Below are 17,704 nucleotides of genomic sequence, written 5' to 3'. Positions count from 1 at the left end.
TTTTACTTTAAAAAACCAAACAGATTTTGGCCTCTTAATGTAAAATCTTTTCAAGTCCTCCAAGTACAACTAACGAACTTGTGAATTTTTTTTAAAGATTTATTTTTGGCATTTTTGACTTTATTAGAGAGGATAGTGTTTAGACATTAAGCAAAGATGGGGAGAGGGGGGGGTGTCCCCGAGCAGGGACTTGAACTCGGGACGGCCCGACGTGCTACTGCACCATATGTCGACGCTAGTGATGCGCGCATGGCGGTTAAATCCACGGCTGCTGCAGATAATCTGCAGGTCGGGTGGGTTGAGTCATAAAAAAAAAACATGATTAATTGCGTGTCGTTGCGGGTGGATATAGCTGGACATGGTAGTGGACCAGTGAAAAAGCAGAGCGTGGGCTTTACAGAATGGGAAGATGAGACGCCTAAAAATAATGGATGAAGTGCAAGAGTAGCCTACTGTTCAAAGTTTCAGTTAGAGGAGTCATCAAGGGAAAATCTGCTATCGTTCTGGGAGAAACAAGATCGCTTATTTACATGACTGCAGCACCTTGCGAGGAGAATCTTGTTCATTCCCATCACACGCGGTGCGAACAAACGCTCATTCAGTGCAGCTGGCCGCATTTTGGAGGCCAGGCGGAATCGCCTGAATCCAGGCACAGTAGATGCTAATCTGTTTTTGCAAAGTGTAAAGAAAAAGGCCAAGTAAACACAACATAGCTGCCGTTTAGGCTGAAGTGGCACCCTTTTTGTTATCTTGTTCCTGTCTCTGTAAAAGCTAAAATGTCTTATTTTTACTCTCTGTATTTGAAAATGAAGAAAATCTTGTCCAAAGACTAACTTTTGTTTTTATAAATGAATATTAATTTAAAAACGTTTACGATTAACGTATTATTTTACTATCAGAGATGCACAGATTAGCTCACTGAATCTGCTGTTAATATCCACAGTGACCTATCATCATGCCTAATACAAATAAATAAAATAATTAAAGTGACGAGCGCGTGCGGATCCATATATCAGATGTGCGAGCGGGTGGTGGGTGGATGATTAGTATGAAGCCGCGGATTCGGGTGTCATTTCAGCTGATCCACGCATCTCTAGTTGGCGCGCTAACCACTAGCCTACTGCGCCGACCTAATTTGTGACATTTTATGTAGTTTACCTCACACATCCATTAACATATTTATTAAGTAGCCAAGTAAAAAGTAGTTTATTCAGTGGCCAATATAAATAAATAAACCTTTCTAAGTGATAAATGGGGTTTAATTAACTCTAATGAATGTGTGGCAGTTCATTACCCCTCACAAATTACAGCGAGTGAAGCACAGATGTGGTGGTCTTCATAAGTCTTTTATTGAATGTGTATAAAAACTGAAAGAGCGCTGTCAGGCGGTGGGAGACAGTGTCTGGAGGCTGCTCTTCACCGTGGACAGATTCTGCTTCCAGGAGCACAGTGTGTCATAAAGCTGCTGCCACTGCTGTTTGCCAAAGGTGCGGTGTGTGCTGTGGCTACAGGGGGCAGACAGAAGAGTAAAAACAACACAGTCAGCAGATATCCGCACAAAAAAAAAATGTATCACTATGTTGAATACTACAAATAGTATGATTTCTTCCTCATTCTGTGATAAGAAACCACATCTGGTCACAATTGACTGATGTTATAAAGGGAATTTAGAGTACAAGTATATCAGTAAATCAGTTTGTAAACAAGCTCATAAACACAAAATGTATCGCACATGTGGTGCTGTAAAAAATCATTGCACAGAGCGATTGTCGGTTTTATCGTTGTTATTATTATTACGATGATAAGCCTAATGTGGGTAGAATTTTTACCGGTATATTGCCAACGATAAGATATCAGTCATGCCTAGCAGAAGCATGACTAAAGCTGCTTACTCTTTGGGTCGTCAACTAGTCTGAAACTGAAGTAAGGTTTTGACTTACCTGACCACAACCTTCCGCTGTGTCTGGTCAATCTTGGAATAGACCATTTTGGTCCGAACAGCTAGAAATTGAGAGAAAAGCACAGTACGTAGGTCAATTTTTGCATCTGCGTTACATTAAATGTACAAGACAAGTTAATATACTTAGAAAGCAGAATAAGCGCAAGCAAAGTGTGTAGTTAAATGCTTTTAAATAACCAAATAAATAAATAATGCATCGCATTTATTAAAAATTAAACATTCAACTGTACTTTTAAGATAAATAAAATAATTAGACATAATAATAATTTATATCAGATTAAATTGTATTATAATTCAAATTATTACAAATTACTTGCTGACAAAGGCATAAAACATAGCTAGCTGAAAGATAGTGACATAGTAAAAATGACAATAAATAAGTATTTTGGGTTCACTGTGATCCTTAAGGCCCGTGCACACAGACGTTTTTTGCTTGCGTTTTCCGACGTTTACCGCCTCGTAACTAAATAAAGGTAGTCAATGTGATTGTGCACACCAACGTGCAAAACGCCAGGCGCAAAAGCGCCATTTTTAAAAAAACGCCTCATGCTCGTTTTCTTGTTTTGGCGCGCCGCGTCAAAACCTTCTCCACCAATCAGATCGGTATCTTTGTTCACGTGGACGGAGCTGCTGAAGTTACCGTAAACAGCACTTGGAGGCGCTCAAGTGCGAAACTGTCAATGCGAGCGCACATTGAAGAAGATGCCCCGAGGCATTATGAATGTGCAGCTGCTTATTGTAATGGTAAACAATAATCATTTCTTCATCGCTAGAGATGGAGCTGCTGCTTGAACCATACATGCTTGTTCGAGTCACCAGTAAGTTTAACAACATGCGTGTGACTGAACTTCTGCTCCTCCACTTCGGTGTTATAACTGGGTTTCAGAAGCTTATAGTTGAGCAGCGCCATCTAACGTCAAGATTGATTTAGCATACTCGTCTGCTTGACGCCAGTGAAAAGCGCTTGGGTTTGAACACTGAAAAACGTCTCATAAAACGCTGACGATAAACGCAAACAAAAAACGTCCTGGTGTGTAGGAGCCTTAAGAGTCATTTTATATGCAATCAAATTATTGTTTTATTTAATATGCCATCAAAAATGCATAGTATATTTATATATAATTTATAAGTCATATTTTGTAGACAAATAAAAACAAAACTGGACGTGCAAATGCTAACAAACCAACATTTAAAGCTCTTTTACACTTAGTATTCTGATGCTTTAACCCACTTTATAAGTCTTTAATCCATGTAATATGTCATGTGTGGGCTGCTGTTGCTAAAAAAATCCAATGTACATTTACTGTGAAGTTCAAAAGTCTCAGTGAAAGTATGAAAGAGTCGTACCGTCAATAACGAAGGCCTCCACGTCTTCAGCGCCAATCTGGAGCTCCTGCTGCATGGTCTCAAAGGAGATCTCCTTCATCTCCACCGCCATTCCCATGAATGTCAGCAGCCTCATTTTTGACATGTTCTGCTCATGAGACAGACCTAAAAACACATCATGAAGCATATTCTTCAGAACACTAAACCTCAGATCTCCATTGTGTCACTGGACTGCGCTTTAAACAAGTTATAATGGCAGAGAGCAAAGTTTTAGACATGCGCATCTTCAAATACTGAAGAAAGAAAGAAATCACTGATGCTCTCCGTTATTTTTTTGTACATTTATTTTGTGTATAATCTACAGAATTATTAATGAATGAGCTGCTGCTTTTTCTGGAACGAATACACGGTTAAGCTTTATATTACTGCAGTCCTTTTTACATTCTATTTGTAGCTGTACATTTCAATTATAACACATCCACATAACCAGAAATCTCAATTTCAGCAACACCTCCAAAAAGTTCCTGACGTATATCAGTATATCCATTTTATGTGATTAAACAAAAGAGAAATATCTAAAAGTCTTAACAAAAAAAAAACCCTTTGACTTCTGACTCGGTCCCAGTCATTCCCCTCGCTGGCCAGCAGAGGTCATCATCACCAGACTTCTAAGCATTACGTCATCCACTTACACTGACAAGCATGCACACCTGCAGCTCATCCAGTTAATGACCCACGCTCACACATATAAGCAGCACACACACTCCAATCCATTGCGAAGTCTTGTTCTGCCCCGGCTAACACTACTGAGCGTTTCTCATCCTTGCTAGCTTCCCGTTGCTACCTTGCTTTGATTATTGACCTTGCCCTGCCTGCCTTGTACCTTTGCCTGAATCCCGACTCTGATCCACGCCGCCTGCCTTGAACTCTAGCCTGAACACTGACCTTGAGATTAGCCGCCTGCCTCTGACCCATGCCTGCATACTCATCCTGTGTTTGCCAGCCGCCAGCCCTACGGCCATATACTACTGTGTTTGCACACGCATTACATCTGTGTGCTATTTGTTATTAAACTGTGTTTAATAAAAAAAAACTGCAAATGGATCCCTCTGTGTCAGCCACTTCGGTACAACTGCATTATTTTGAATCTGGCTTTATGCAACTTCTAATATCTCTTCCATAGATTTTGACGCAAACCACATTTTGTAATTATAACCTAATCAAGTATTTATAAGGTCTATAGTATTGGCTAATTTACCCTTTTCACCTGGAGTGTCTTGCTTTAAAAGTTCATTAAACACTAAACTACATCTACACTAACATATTTTACAAAAGTGTGTGTGTTCAGAATTCATTGATAGCATGTGTGTTAACTTTAAGTGTAAGTAAAACCTGTTTAATGAGTTATTTTACATGATTTCCATTTTCCGAGCATTTAAAATGAACATTTTATTGACACGCAATGTAATGAGTATTTAAATAGTGCACACAATCGCTTCACAATCATGGGGGGAGGGGCTGTGGTCTCTCCATACCACCACCAGTGTGCAGCATCCACTTGGCTGATGCGACGGCAGCCACAGGACAACTGTGCCAGTGCGCTTACCGCAGGTTGAGCGCCCCCCTGCTGGCCTCACCAACACCACTTCCAATAGCAACCAATTTTTACCATGTGGTCTCCCATCCAGGTACTGACCAGGCTCAGCCCTGCTTAGCTTCAGTGAGTAACTGGTCTTGAGTTGCAGAGTGATATGGCTGTGGCCAAACTCTTATTTTAATTCATCTTACCAAGTCTATATTCACTGATAAATGTATCCAATTATTAATTTTCAAATAGGGTGTACTCGTTTACACTGAGCACTGTACCTATATCTTGGTATTTGGTACTTGGTATTCATTCACTTTGTAAATAACCGGTCTTGGTGTAGGTTGGTGTAGAAGTTTACTGCTGACGTTCACTGTAAGTAACCACCGCTTCACAATCTCATCAGAAAACCTGTTTATTTTAATTAAGAAATGCTCAAAATGAGCAGGTGGTCAATGAGGCATTTCATTGAGAGTTTAAAGGGAGGTCAGCACTGGATCAACACTTATGCTGAACGGTCTGTCGCTGGTCAATGGCAGGGAGGATCCAGCCGTAATTAACATCTGCATTTTAAAAGAGACAAAACTGCTGAGACTCAAATTCCTTCAGTCCAGAGCAGACTACAGACACGTGTGTGTGTGTGTGTTTAACAGTCCAGTGCATATCAAAACAAATGAAAGAGCAGCAGCGATGGACAGAAGAGAGAGAGCACTAATTAACAGCAGCGTCAAAAGTTACATTAGTTTTACTACTTCTCTTTTATACTGATTAAGATGGCTTATGTAATGATTAATTTGACATTCTTCTTAATACATTTATTATTAACAATTATTAATAATACCCTATTATTGTAAACAGTTCTCAAGCAACATCTCACAGATGTAAAATTTATCCAGTGGCGTAGCAGACCCCCACCCCACCCTCACCAGGGGGCCCCTTCAATAATTCCTGCAGGGCGGGGCCCAATCATTTTGCGCTACACCACTGAATTGATCAGTAAGTTACAGGAAAAGAAACTTTAAAAGTGCAGTATGTAAGTTTGACACCCAGTGGTTGAACTAGGTATTGCACTCCTGAATCAAAACAAACGCAAGTGCAGGTTGCCAGATTGAGAACAGGAGCGAGTGATTTAAACTGTTCTAAATAAAAGCAACGGCACCGATAGAAGGAATATTTTTCATTTTAAAAGGAGTTTTTGTTCTAACCAAAACCTCAAATTGATATATTAGAAACAGCTTCTATTTCTCACAGCTGAACAACAGAAAACTGACAATGATCACCTCAGGTACACCTCATGTGCTTTATTCAGTGTTAAATGCTAATAATAGGAGTCTGAATGCCATTTTACATGACATTTATTGCCATACTACTGAAAGCAGCAGCAGATAGTTCACCTCAGAATAAACTGTTTGAGATTGAACTTTAGAACTAAGCACATATCAGTGATTTAGCATGTACATTTCTTAATGTTTAAGAGGTTTAATATGTATTAAACAGAGTATAAACCTTACCATTTCATGAGTGAGAGCATGTTCTGTGCTTCTGAATGGCTGCATTTAAATTTCTGTCGTGTTTCGTCTGGTGCAAACAGCCAAATTGCTTTTCACTGTGTATCTTGTCAGAAAGCGTGTTGTTAGGACACACGGTTTCAATGTAACCTGCTCACCTAATGTATACAGTTGTAATATTGATATTATTTGCTAATTAATAACCTCATATGGAACTGAATCTGCGTCTCATTTCAGAGTCTGCTACTGTCTAATTGGAGGTCCCATTTCGGTCACGGACGAATGCTTTGAGAGCCTTTCTAAATGAATGAATAAAATATGCTGTTTGCCAAAAAGGTAACCCAGGGTGCTGAAATATAATTGGTTAAACTGGCATTGGGCGGGTTAAAATAACCAAAACAAAGACAAACGTTCCGACACGTAACGCACATTTTCAAAGCAGAATATCTGACTTTACTTAGCATGTTTATGAAATATCTGCCATCATATTAAGGTATTTGTAAGCTTTAGAAGAGTCAAAAACTTACATACAGTACCTTTAAATATAAAAATATATGTTAACACTGAGAAAATGTGGAACAGGTTTTTCCTTCAAAAATAGTAATTATAAACAACCGTGGACTTGACAACAGTCAGCTTCCCATGAAGCGTCTTTCTCAGCTGGCCACGGCCCCTTATTTACATTTCACGGTATACACGTAATTAAAACGTAATTTTTCCGGTACACATTTAATCTTTTAACCTTTGCCCCATTTTTGAGCATTTTCCAGAAAACGACTTGCGGAAATATAAATGTCTGTAGCTCTTAAACCCTGTGGTCTATGTTCACAAGTCTGGTTTTGTTTGAAACTAGACATTGGCTAGTTTGGTACCCAGGGGTCAAAACAACTCAAAGTAGTAAAGAAACAGAGTAAAACATGGTAAAATATAGGTGAACTGAAAATGAATGTGACTATCATTATATGGCATGGAAACACCAGAAAGATAAAGCTGAATGTCTGACTATGTTTTGATTCAAATTTCCTGATGATACTCCCAGGGCTTATCACTTATAATCCACTGCATCCATCTTCATGTTAAAATGAGCTTCAGAAACAGCACTCACCAAGAGACTCGATGAAGTCTTTGTTGCTCTGGTAAAACTTCACATACGATATGAGCTTTGCGCTGACAAAGATAGTCAGGAGCTGGAAGCAGACAAGCCGTTCTATTAAACAGTTGCTCAATAATCAAATAAGAGCATGTATTTGTTTATGAAATGTCTCCTCTTACATCATGGATGAGCTCTCCTTCAAGGAAGCGCACTGGTTTCAGAGCCAGGAGATGGTCGAACAGATAGGTGTTTGGGTCTTTCAGCGCACGAACGATACATCTAGAGAGCAGAGTGGGTTTATAGATTAATTTAAAGAATCAGGAGATCAGAATTGAGAGAGTGGAAGAGAAAGTCATACCTGTGTGCGTCCACACGGGCCTGTGAAGCGTTGTCTTCTGTATAACTGCCCAGTAACTCCACCATTACTTTGGCTGCAGCTTCACTGAAACAGACAGCAGAATAAATGTCTAAACTTGAAAATCCTAAAACTCAATCATTTTCTTGTCGGCTTAGTCCCTTTATTAATCCGGGGTTGCCACAGCGGAATAAACTGCCAACTTATCCAGCACGTTTTTACACAGCGGATGCCCTTCCAGCCGCAACCCATCTCTGGGAAACATCCACACACACTCATTCATACACACACTCATACACTACGGACAATTTAACCTACCCAATTCACCTGTACCGCATGTCTTTGGACTGTGGGGGAAACCGGAGCAACCGGAGGAAACCCACGCGAACGCAGGGAGAACATGCAAACTCCACACAAAAACGCAGAGGCTTGAACCAGCGACCTTCTTGCTGTGAGGCGACAGCACTACCTACTGCGCCATTGCGTCGCCAATCCTAAAACTACTGAGCGGAAATGATGTTGACAGATACCTCTTCTTGCAGTCGACCAGTGCTTCATACACCAGACGGAGAAGAGTGTGTTTCTTCTCTGTGTTCAGATTCCAGTCAACGATCCACTTCCTCACCTGCACAACACATCAGATATAAAAACCAAAATAGTTAATGATAAAGTTGGGGTTGTACATAGGCTACTTAAAACAAATCCAGATTAAATTAATAATAAATTACATAAAATACCTTATTTAAAAAAAATGATTAAACAGAAAGTAATTATATTCTGACTGTAATAGTGTTGTCACGATACTGGAATTCGGTACCAATCGATACTGAAATTTCAAAAACTGCCATTTCCCTCTAACATTTGAGTGCGTTCTTAAACACAGCTGATTGGCCATTGTGTTAACATGCTCAACAGAAATGACTGTGATTGGCTGTGAAGGTCATCAGTTCATTGAACTCACTGCTGTTTAGTGAGTGTTACCACAGATACAGGGACATTGGAGCATTTTAGCTTATAGACAAACCAGCTGATCTTCATGGCTTTAAAATGCTCCAGTGTTTCTGTATTTGTGTTTACAAATAAACAGCAGTGAGTTCGGTGAACTGATGACCTTTTGGGCCAATCACAGTCATTTCGGTTGAGCACGTAAACACTAGCAAATCAGTGTTGTTTGAGAATGCGCTCAGCGCTCAAATGTCAGAGGGAAATGGACGTTTTTAAAGTTTCAGTACCGATTGATACCAAATTCCCGTATCGTGAAAATCCTAGACTGTAATTAACTTTACAATAACAATAACAACAATAAGGGTAGGGATTTTTTGACAATTTAATTTTTAAATAACAGAATGCTATTATTCAAAAAGGTAATGATTCGTACTCATCAAGTAATTGCTTCGTACTGTTTTTCTTGTTTCCTTTTTACATTTTATGGGTGATTTAAAGACAAAAACAAGGCCTTCCTCGAGGCCTGTGACACAATCTTCTAACTCCACCCTTTTATACCAGTCAATCACAATGCGTCATTAGTTAGACGGCCACTTTCATTTTCATTTAATTATTCCATGATTAACCACAAAGACTATATACCTTCATATTTCAAACACAGTTTAATAAAATGACGGCGGTTTCTATACCTGGTCTAGGTCTGTAGGCATGAAGGTGATGGCGTTGCAGGTTGCCGCCACTTTAATCAGACTGCAGTACACAGTGTGTCTCACTGGAGTGTTCTCGTCCATACCATGGAACAGATTACTCAAACTAAGAGAAGAATACGAGTTCAATACAAGCAAACATACAAATAATTAATACAAGGAAATTAAAAAAAAAACAAAAACAGTCTAGACACTCACAGCTGCATCCGAAGCGAGGGCCGTTCACCCTCACGAAACTTCACCAGCTTCTCACATAAGCTTTCAATCAGAGCCTCCTGCTTCTCCGTCTCCAGAATCAGCAGCAGAGACACGATGCTGTTCATCACACTCTCCACATCTGCAGACATCAGCAGAGGGGGACAAAAAAAGGTTATTTGTGTATCCGATCTATAAAGAGAAGCTCTGATTAGATTCGCCAGATATCAGTATTGGTCAATAATAAAAAAATATTCTCTGACTAACAGATGTAGGACAAAGGGGACACCAAATAAGTTCAAGTAAAGGGGCCAAAGAGGGCTTCAGAATTGCAATTAGTAAATGATTTTAGGAAAGAAGGTTCTAGATTTTTCCTGTTCTGCAGTTAAGGTTAACACATAACAATTGATCCGCTGTATTTGTGTTTTGTCTAATCCTTTTACATTTGTTCATTCAGCAGAATCGTTTATACTATAAAACTAAAAACCAGAGATCACAAAGCAGCATTATATTGACCTTGTTCTAAAATGCGGAAGTGCGCCTGTTTTCGCGATTGTCTTAGAACTTCCGTCTCAGTCGCCTATGGGAGAAATGACTAGGAATAATAAACGGCAAAAAAAAAAAAACGGTCAAACTACTTGCTCTACAAACAAATGTTTGCATGACTATACATATCAAGTAGAATAATACAGCAATGAAATATCAGTTTGCAACATCAAACAGTGAAACGAGCAGTTGTTAATGTCTAAAAATGAACGAAAGTGAATGAGACCGGAAGTCTCGTGCCAAAAAGATTCAAATGGCTGCGCCCGCTTGTCGGCGAAGAATACGGTGAATAGATGCCAAGACAAGTCTAAGTTCATTATTTATTATTATTATCAAGTCCACTTATTGGTGTTTGTAGGAAAAAGTTTGGTGCATATGGAGACGAAAACATCCTACAATTACAACGTCCTACAGTTGGTTTGTCAAGCCCACTTACCTGCATGAACACTCAGAAATACACATTTTCTTAGGAGTATAGTGTTTATAACAAGGATGTCCAGACTTGGTCCTGGAGGGCTGGTGTCCTGCAAAGTTTAGTTCCAACCCCAATCAAACACACCTGGGCTAGCTAATCAAGCTCTTACCAGGCATTCCAGAAACAATTTGCTTCAACACACCTGCAAGGATGGAGCTAAAATCTGCAGGACGGCAGCCCTCCAGGACTGAGTTTGGACACCCCTGGTTTATAAGAAGGTGTGTGGTGTATACAAAGAGGGAAAGAGTGTCTCATACAGGTGGTATCAGATAACAGGTAATCGGACTCATAAAAGTCCATTTCAACATTTGTATTTATCAGCTTATAAATCCGTTATCCTCTAACAAATATAAATAGCTATACATCAAATATCGGTATCAGCCATAATTTCCATAAAGGTGCATCTCTTAATGTATAACATTGCTATGAATATAAATAATATAACAGAATAACAATGTAGCATTACTTAATATGGAAAAAAGTAACATGACTATTAAAATGGAGTATACAAAATACCATGGTAAATGTAACTTTAAATAGCACAAAGTCATGCAAATTTTACTCATGTGAGCATAGCAACATTGTCCTATTCACTATATTTGTTTAAGACTTAAGACTCACAGACTTAAAATAGGAATATTGTTTTATTTGAGAGCAATAAGTAGGATGTATATTTTACATCCAAATATAAGAAAAAAAAAGATGATTTTTTGGTCATATTTTCAGTGGTTTGTTTATACCTTTGTCATCGTCTTTGAGGCAGACATCGCAGGCTTCTATGATCTGTGCCAGATCAACATGAAGACCTCCTTCTGAATTCTCCTCTGAGATCTCCGCTCCTTTAGATTTCAGGTAGGACCGAAGCTCTGACGCCTGCAAGCCAAAGTCAGAAGAATAAATACAGTTTGAATTATATTCTCAGATACTCTTTATGCACAATTAAATCCAAGAAGCATCCTATGGAATGATACACAAGTGCAAAACGTTTCTACGAATGTCTATTTCTGAAGATTTTGATGAAAATGGCTGCTTCAGTGATCATCAAACTAAAGATCTGAGCAGCTTCTTGGTATCATGACTACACCAAAAATGGAAATACATATCGATTGTACTTTGTAATATGAAAATTATATACCATCATATACACATGAAAGTGAACATTTAATTTTATATTAAATTAATTATATTATTTTCATTTTCACTACACATTTCATACATAAGCATACACTACATTACATACATTTAATTGATGTAAGCTTTCTTTAAAAAACATATTGAAAATATAAAACTGTACATGTTTATGACTTGATTCGTCTAATAGGAAAGCTACAAAAATGGGAATTTGTTCAAAAGATAGAAGACTGTATGTATCCCTAGCATTCAACATCACTGAGGTAAATTTAGTTTTATATTCGCACATTTAGCTTTTCTCCTTTATTATAAATTTTTTTTAAAAAGTATTGTTAACAAATTCTGAATAGGTGAACTTATATTAGCAGCAAATGACTACTACTAAAGTATAACATTGTTTACAGTCAATTAAATACTGCTAATATTGATATAAGTCATATTTACATGGTATATCAGACCGAATATTCAAAGTAGATTGGTAAACAATTATGGGTTGAGGTAAAGTTGGTTTTATATCCACACATTCAGACTTTCTCCTTAATTATATCATGTTGGAAAATTATTCTAAGCCAATTATAAATAGTGAAACTATATTTAGAAATTATATATATATATATATATATATATATTTTTTTTTCTCTTTTTTTTAATTATTATTATTTAATTAAGTTTTTTCCCCTAAGCCTGTTATTGTAAAATCTTGAAAAAACTCAATAAAGGCATGTTATACAAAAGAAATAATGTTTTTTTTTTACGCCATACATGCGATTTCAGAACGAATATTCAAAGCAGCATGGTAAACATTATAGTGAGTGTGTCACAAGTCGTGTGTAAATAGTGTATTACCAATATATAAATATGTATGTGTTGAGAAATATCTGTTGTCAACAACACAAAAACTTAGCAGGTGCATAACTTACAGTTTATGTTTCTAATAATTCATGTTTTTATTTATTTTTAACCCGTTAACTGCCCGCTCCACCAAATGGATGACCATATTGTTTTGACTGTTTTAAATAAAGACTGTTAAAGTTTTAAATAATGGTTTACACACACACAGCATTTTTGGTTTACAAAATAATCAAACAAACATAATTCTGTTGCACTTCTACACTTGATTTGACTTGGTTTTATTGTTAAAAAAAAGATGTAAAATGAAAATCAGAAATATTTTATGGTATACTTCAAAAAACAAAGATGATTGAGTAGTCAAAATGTTTTATCTTGATCATTTTTTAATAAATTGGTCTTACACTTCATATTTTGTATAGTATATGTACTAATTCTGGTACTTTTACCATAAACCGACAGATCCAGCATTTGGTAGAAGTTTGTATTTCAGAAATTATGGGATGTGTTGAAAAAATGCATTGAGTGTGGTAACTAGTGATATTAAGAGTTCAGAAATGCTGTCCAACATTTATTTTCTCGGTGAGGCAGTTAAAGAGATAAAGTACAACATTGTCCATTCATAATCAATTAAATAGTGCTAATATTGTTTTAAAGTCATACCATTTCAGAGTGAACATTCAAAGATCGAATGCACGAATATAAAACCAACTTTACCTCATTTAGGACATCATGTTATTTAATTAATCTGTTTAAAACAAATTAAATATATAACGCTAACGTTAATAAAGAAAATAAGACACTTTTAATCAGGTTATCATTCCTATTAGAGAACATCCGCATAGTTTCTGACCAAGAAGCGTCCAGTCAATTCATAAATATTGGATTACAAATACTTTAATATTTATGTGTTGAGAAATAACGTTATATGCTGTCAATAACACAAAAAAACTTAGCAGGTGCGTGACTTGCGCTTCAAAATATTCTGCTGATATACAAAAATACATTTATTTAACACAAAACCCATCTCAAAATATGTGGAAACACAAACATTAACAAGAAACATATGTCTGTCTGTTAAACGATGATATTACCAGTTCGTTATTCTACAAGTATTAATCGAGCTAAAGGCTAACAGATGTTAGCATCTAAAAGCATGCTTTATCTAGCGGGACCGTTATTTTTGCTGAAATGAGTGCGTAAACACACAAAATGCTTGTGAGTTATTTAAACATACCTGATCCTCCTCCGTTATGTCAATAAACGCCGGTACGCTCATATTTAAAGTGTTTTAAAGAGCACAGATAAAAATCCACGCTCGCAGCCTAGCTTTTCAGGCCGGAAGAGGATCCGTGTACTTGCCGGTGATGCTGACGCACTTCCAGGTCACACACTTAAAGGAGCCACAAAGCTTGTCCCGCTAATGAAACAGCGACGCTTTTGCTCCGGTGAGACCTTGGTGACTTTTGATATTAAAAGTATATTTAGAAATATAAAACAAGTGAGCTTCTTGGAGTTATTTGTCTGAGTTTAAGCGAACATAGCTACTATATTTCTCAATTCATTTAACAGACGCTTTTATCCAAAACCACTGACAAATGCAGGACGTCACCTGTTTAAAATAAGTGATTTTTTCTGGGATATTTTCATAGTGTTTTGGAGTTTTTACCTCAAAACTTCAGCAGATTTTGAAAAAATAATGTTTATGGATGTATTCAGTTCATACTTTGAATCTATTAGCTCAGCGTGTGCCCTATTATTATTTATAAAGAGAGAAAATATTGACATTTTTAAGGTAAAGTCTTCCATTTATTTAACTTCACATGGTCTTAAAATGTCTTCGAAAACTCTTTTAATTTATATTCATAAAATCTGCAAAAACACTGTATGAAAAGTTGTTATAATTGTTTTTGTGCAGGTGGCACGGCGGCTCAGTGGTTAGCATTGTTGCCTCATAGCAAAAAGGTTGCTGGTTTGAGTCCTGGCTGGTTCAGTTGGCATTTTCGTGTGGAGTTTGCATGTTCTCCTCCGAGGGCTGCGGTTTCCCTCACAGTCCAAAGACATGCGCTATAGGTGAATTAAATAAAATAATTTGTCAGTAGTGTATGAGGGTGTGTGTGAATAAGTGTGTATAGGTATTTCCCAGTACTGAGTTGTGTCCCAGTACTGATCCAGCTCAGATTGCACTGTACCAGGTCTGCATCCAGAACCCTCTGCAATTTTCGGCCACCGAAATTTAATCAGCTGAAAATGTTATGCTATTTTATGGACTCTCTTATCGTTGTGGATTCAGTTATCGTTGGGATACTCTGTTAAATCTGGAAGCATTAACAACTTATATTGAAACATATATCGTTATCGTTCTATATGGAAAACAATTATTGAGATTGTATTTCTTTGCTGTTTTCTGTGTTTAATACATTAAAAATAATGAAAATGATCATGAGTTGTCAAAAAGCAATCTTTAGATTGAAAATATCTTGGTCATTTATGAACCTTCAAAGTTTGCTGTTTTCTGTGTTTAATGCATTATTTACATTATTTTAACCTTCAGGCACACACTAGGCTTGTCCAGAAGTACAGATGGGAAAAAGCTGGCATAGTATTCAGTCGTAAGGTATGTAAACGCTTAAGTACTCTGCATTCAGCAGTTCATTCTGGGTTTAAAGTTTATGAGTCACATCATTCATCCTGCCCTAAACAAGACCCATCTCAGTGTCTGAGTAATTCTTCCACCATCCGGTTATCAATCTTGCAATTAAAAGATTAAAGCCAACCTGACATTGGACGCATAAAACAACAAGGGTAATAGTCTTTTGAAAGTTAGATGGTAGTATTACATTTCGAGCGCCAGTATGGGACCACCTTGACAGTTTCTTGTATTCCTATAGGGGATTTACAGTATGCGTGTCCCTCAGGTCAAGGCAATCTCGTTGTCCAATCCTTGGATATTTCTTCCAGGACTTTATTATATGTTTTAAGTGCAGTGTAGGTTTCCTTTTTGTTGTTGTGTCACATTCGTTTATGTTTTCCTCTCTACCTTACATTCAGTAAATGACTTTTGCTGCTTCTTTAAACTAGATATCTAAAATCAGTTGGAACAACACAATTCTTAAGCTTTTTTTGGGGTGGGAAAACTATTTTTTATGTTTAATCCACTTAAAGAGCCCCTATTATGCATTATTTAAGATGATATTTTGGTTTTGGGGGTCTCTAACAACAGGCTGATATGCATGCAAGGTCAAAAAACACTTTCATTGTCTTATAATATGCATTTATTTTTACATAATTACCCCAACGCCTTCCGAATGAATAATTTAGCGATTCATTTTTTTCCCAAACCCCTCCTTTGTGTCAGGTTAATCTGCTGTGATTGGTCCGATGACCCAGTCTGTTGTGATTGGTCGACTAGGTTCAAAGCAAGACCGAGAGAAATGCCCATCACGGCTATGTAGTGTGTGAGCCCAATGCAGAAATGCAATAAAGCAATGCAGTTAAACACCAGCATATGCTTTTTTATTTTTTATTTTTTAGGGGTTTTCACATTTATTGATAGGACAGTGGAAATATAGAGACAGGAAAGTGTGGGGAGCAGAGATAGGGGAAGGATCAGCAAAGGAACTCGAGACGGGAATTGAACTCAGGTCGCTGCGAGCACCTTTGAGCTATGTGTCGATGCACTAACCACTAGGCTATTGGCACCGACATGCTCTATTCTTAATAAAAGTTATAACAGTGCCACACATTCAGTATCAATCCACACAGTGGCAAAAGTTAAACTGTTTTGAAAATTGACTGCACCACGCATGTAGTAACAGCTGATGGTGGCCATAGCAAATGCAAATAGCAGAGGATCGCGAGTTTAGAAACACATTTATATTTGTAAAGGAATTGGTAAAGCACATAGTTTTGGACGTGATATGTGAACAGCCCCATACAGATTTAACCTGAGAAATGCAGGACAAGCACTGATCTATAATAGATAAGTGATTACAAGATGTGTGGAGCGATTACAACACACTATTAAATACATATTTTGCAAACTACACAAAGCGAGGCAACAATTTTAATTACATCTGCATGTTATGATCCGGAGTAAATAGAAACTGGTCCATATGAACTGTAATAGTAACTGACAAAGTCCAATACATGATAGTCTCTGCTGCTCCTTCAATTGCAAATGGGAGACAAATCCTGTGTTGCTGCATAGGTTATTGTATAACAAATCTAAAAAATGACAGGAGCAAACACAGCACATGGTTGGCTATACTGTGGTGGTGTTGTTGTGAAAATAAAATTTAACCCTTTATTCCTTGCAGCCGAATGTCCATCTGTCAGTGATCGTCATCTTTGCTAGTGTCTGAAGGGAAAGTGTGTTCAGAGTTTACCAGATCTGACACTACATATTTGGTGATGTACCATATCGATGTCGATGCTTTCACGCAAAAGATCCAAACCCAACACGGTTCATTTTTTAGACTGTAAGTCAACTATTTCTAAGTTTTAAACACTTTCAGATTTAAACCTCAGCTGGATGTTTTTTTTATTCACTTAGTGCTGTGTTATAGTCATTTTCAAAAACCCATAATAGGGGCTCTTTAAATTAGTAAAAATGGTTAAGTTAACATAATTGATTTGTATTGGAAAAACATGAAGGAATTGTGTGGAACCCAGCATTTTTTACAGTATATAGTAAAGCTGTCTGAATGAACAAATACAGAAGAAATACTAGTGATATTTAACATCATGCTAAAAATTATATTTATTTTGCCTGCATGGCATTTTAATTAAGAAAACAGCCTTTCTCAGAGACTTTGTATCACTGATAAGTTATGTATGTCCTCAGGGTATTAGGGGCTTTTCAGAATTATTCAATGATGTGTCTGAAATCTGTAAAAAGTTTCATTCTGATGATGCTGAGTGTGTGGTTGGCTGTTCACCGTGACTCACAGGGAGCAGAGAGGTTGTGGAAATGTTGAGGGATCAAATACCACTGCGCATTTAATACTACAAATCATTTTATTGCATT

General features: G+C 37.3%; 2 protein-coding genes across 32 annotated transcripts in view; one reads left to right on the top strand and one right to left on the bottom strand.

Annotated features, from left to right (window-relative positions):
* wt1b (WT1 transcription factor b) overlaps positions 1-17,704 on the top strand; it is a 117,125-nt gene that overhangs the window by 49,334 nt on the left and 50,087 nt on the right. For 13 of the 31 annotated variants that reach the window (XM_087292491.1, XM_087292486.1, XM_087292464.1 and 10 more), the window contains exons 1-3: positions 14,098-14,123; positions 14,594-14,748; positions 15,230-15,292. The gene's annotated coding sequence lies outside the window, so the exon portion shown is untranslated. Of the gene's footprint in view, positions 1-14,097; positions 14,124-14,415; positions 14,471-14,593; positions 14,749-15,229; positions 15,293-17,704 lie in introns of those variants that run through there. The other 18 variants (XM_087292492.1, XM_087292488.1, XM_087292465.1 and 15 more) reach the window with 4 other exon arrangements.
* Positions 1,331-14,044, bottom strand: eif3m (eukaryotic translation initiation factor 3, subunit M). The gene is given in 11 exon segments (NM_001024735.1): positions 1,331-1,505; positions 1,941-2,001; positions 3,308-3,451; positions 7,485-7,566; positions 7,652-7,751; positions 7,831-7,914; positions 8,358-8,452; positions 9,462-9,585; positions 9,678-9,816; positions 11,436-11,568; positions 13,913-14,044. Coding segments are annotated over 11 exon segments (1,128 nt in total). The 5' UTR covers positions 13,955-14,044; the 3' UTR covers positions 1,331-1,381.

Source organism: Danio rerio, chromosome 18 (assembly GCF_052040795.2).
Source record: "Danio rerio strain M-AB ecotype USA chromosome 18, GRCz13ab, whole genome shotgun sequence".
In the NCBI taxonomy this organism is placed as follows: domain Eukaryota; kingdom Metazoa; phylum Chordata; class Actinopteri; order Cypriniformes; family Danionidae; genus Danio; species Danio rerio.
This window is presented reverse-complemented; position numbering and strand designations above follow the sequence as displayed.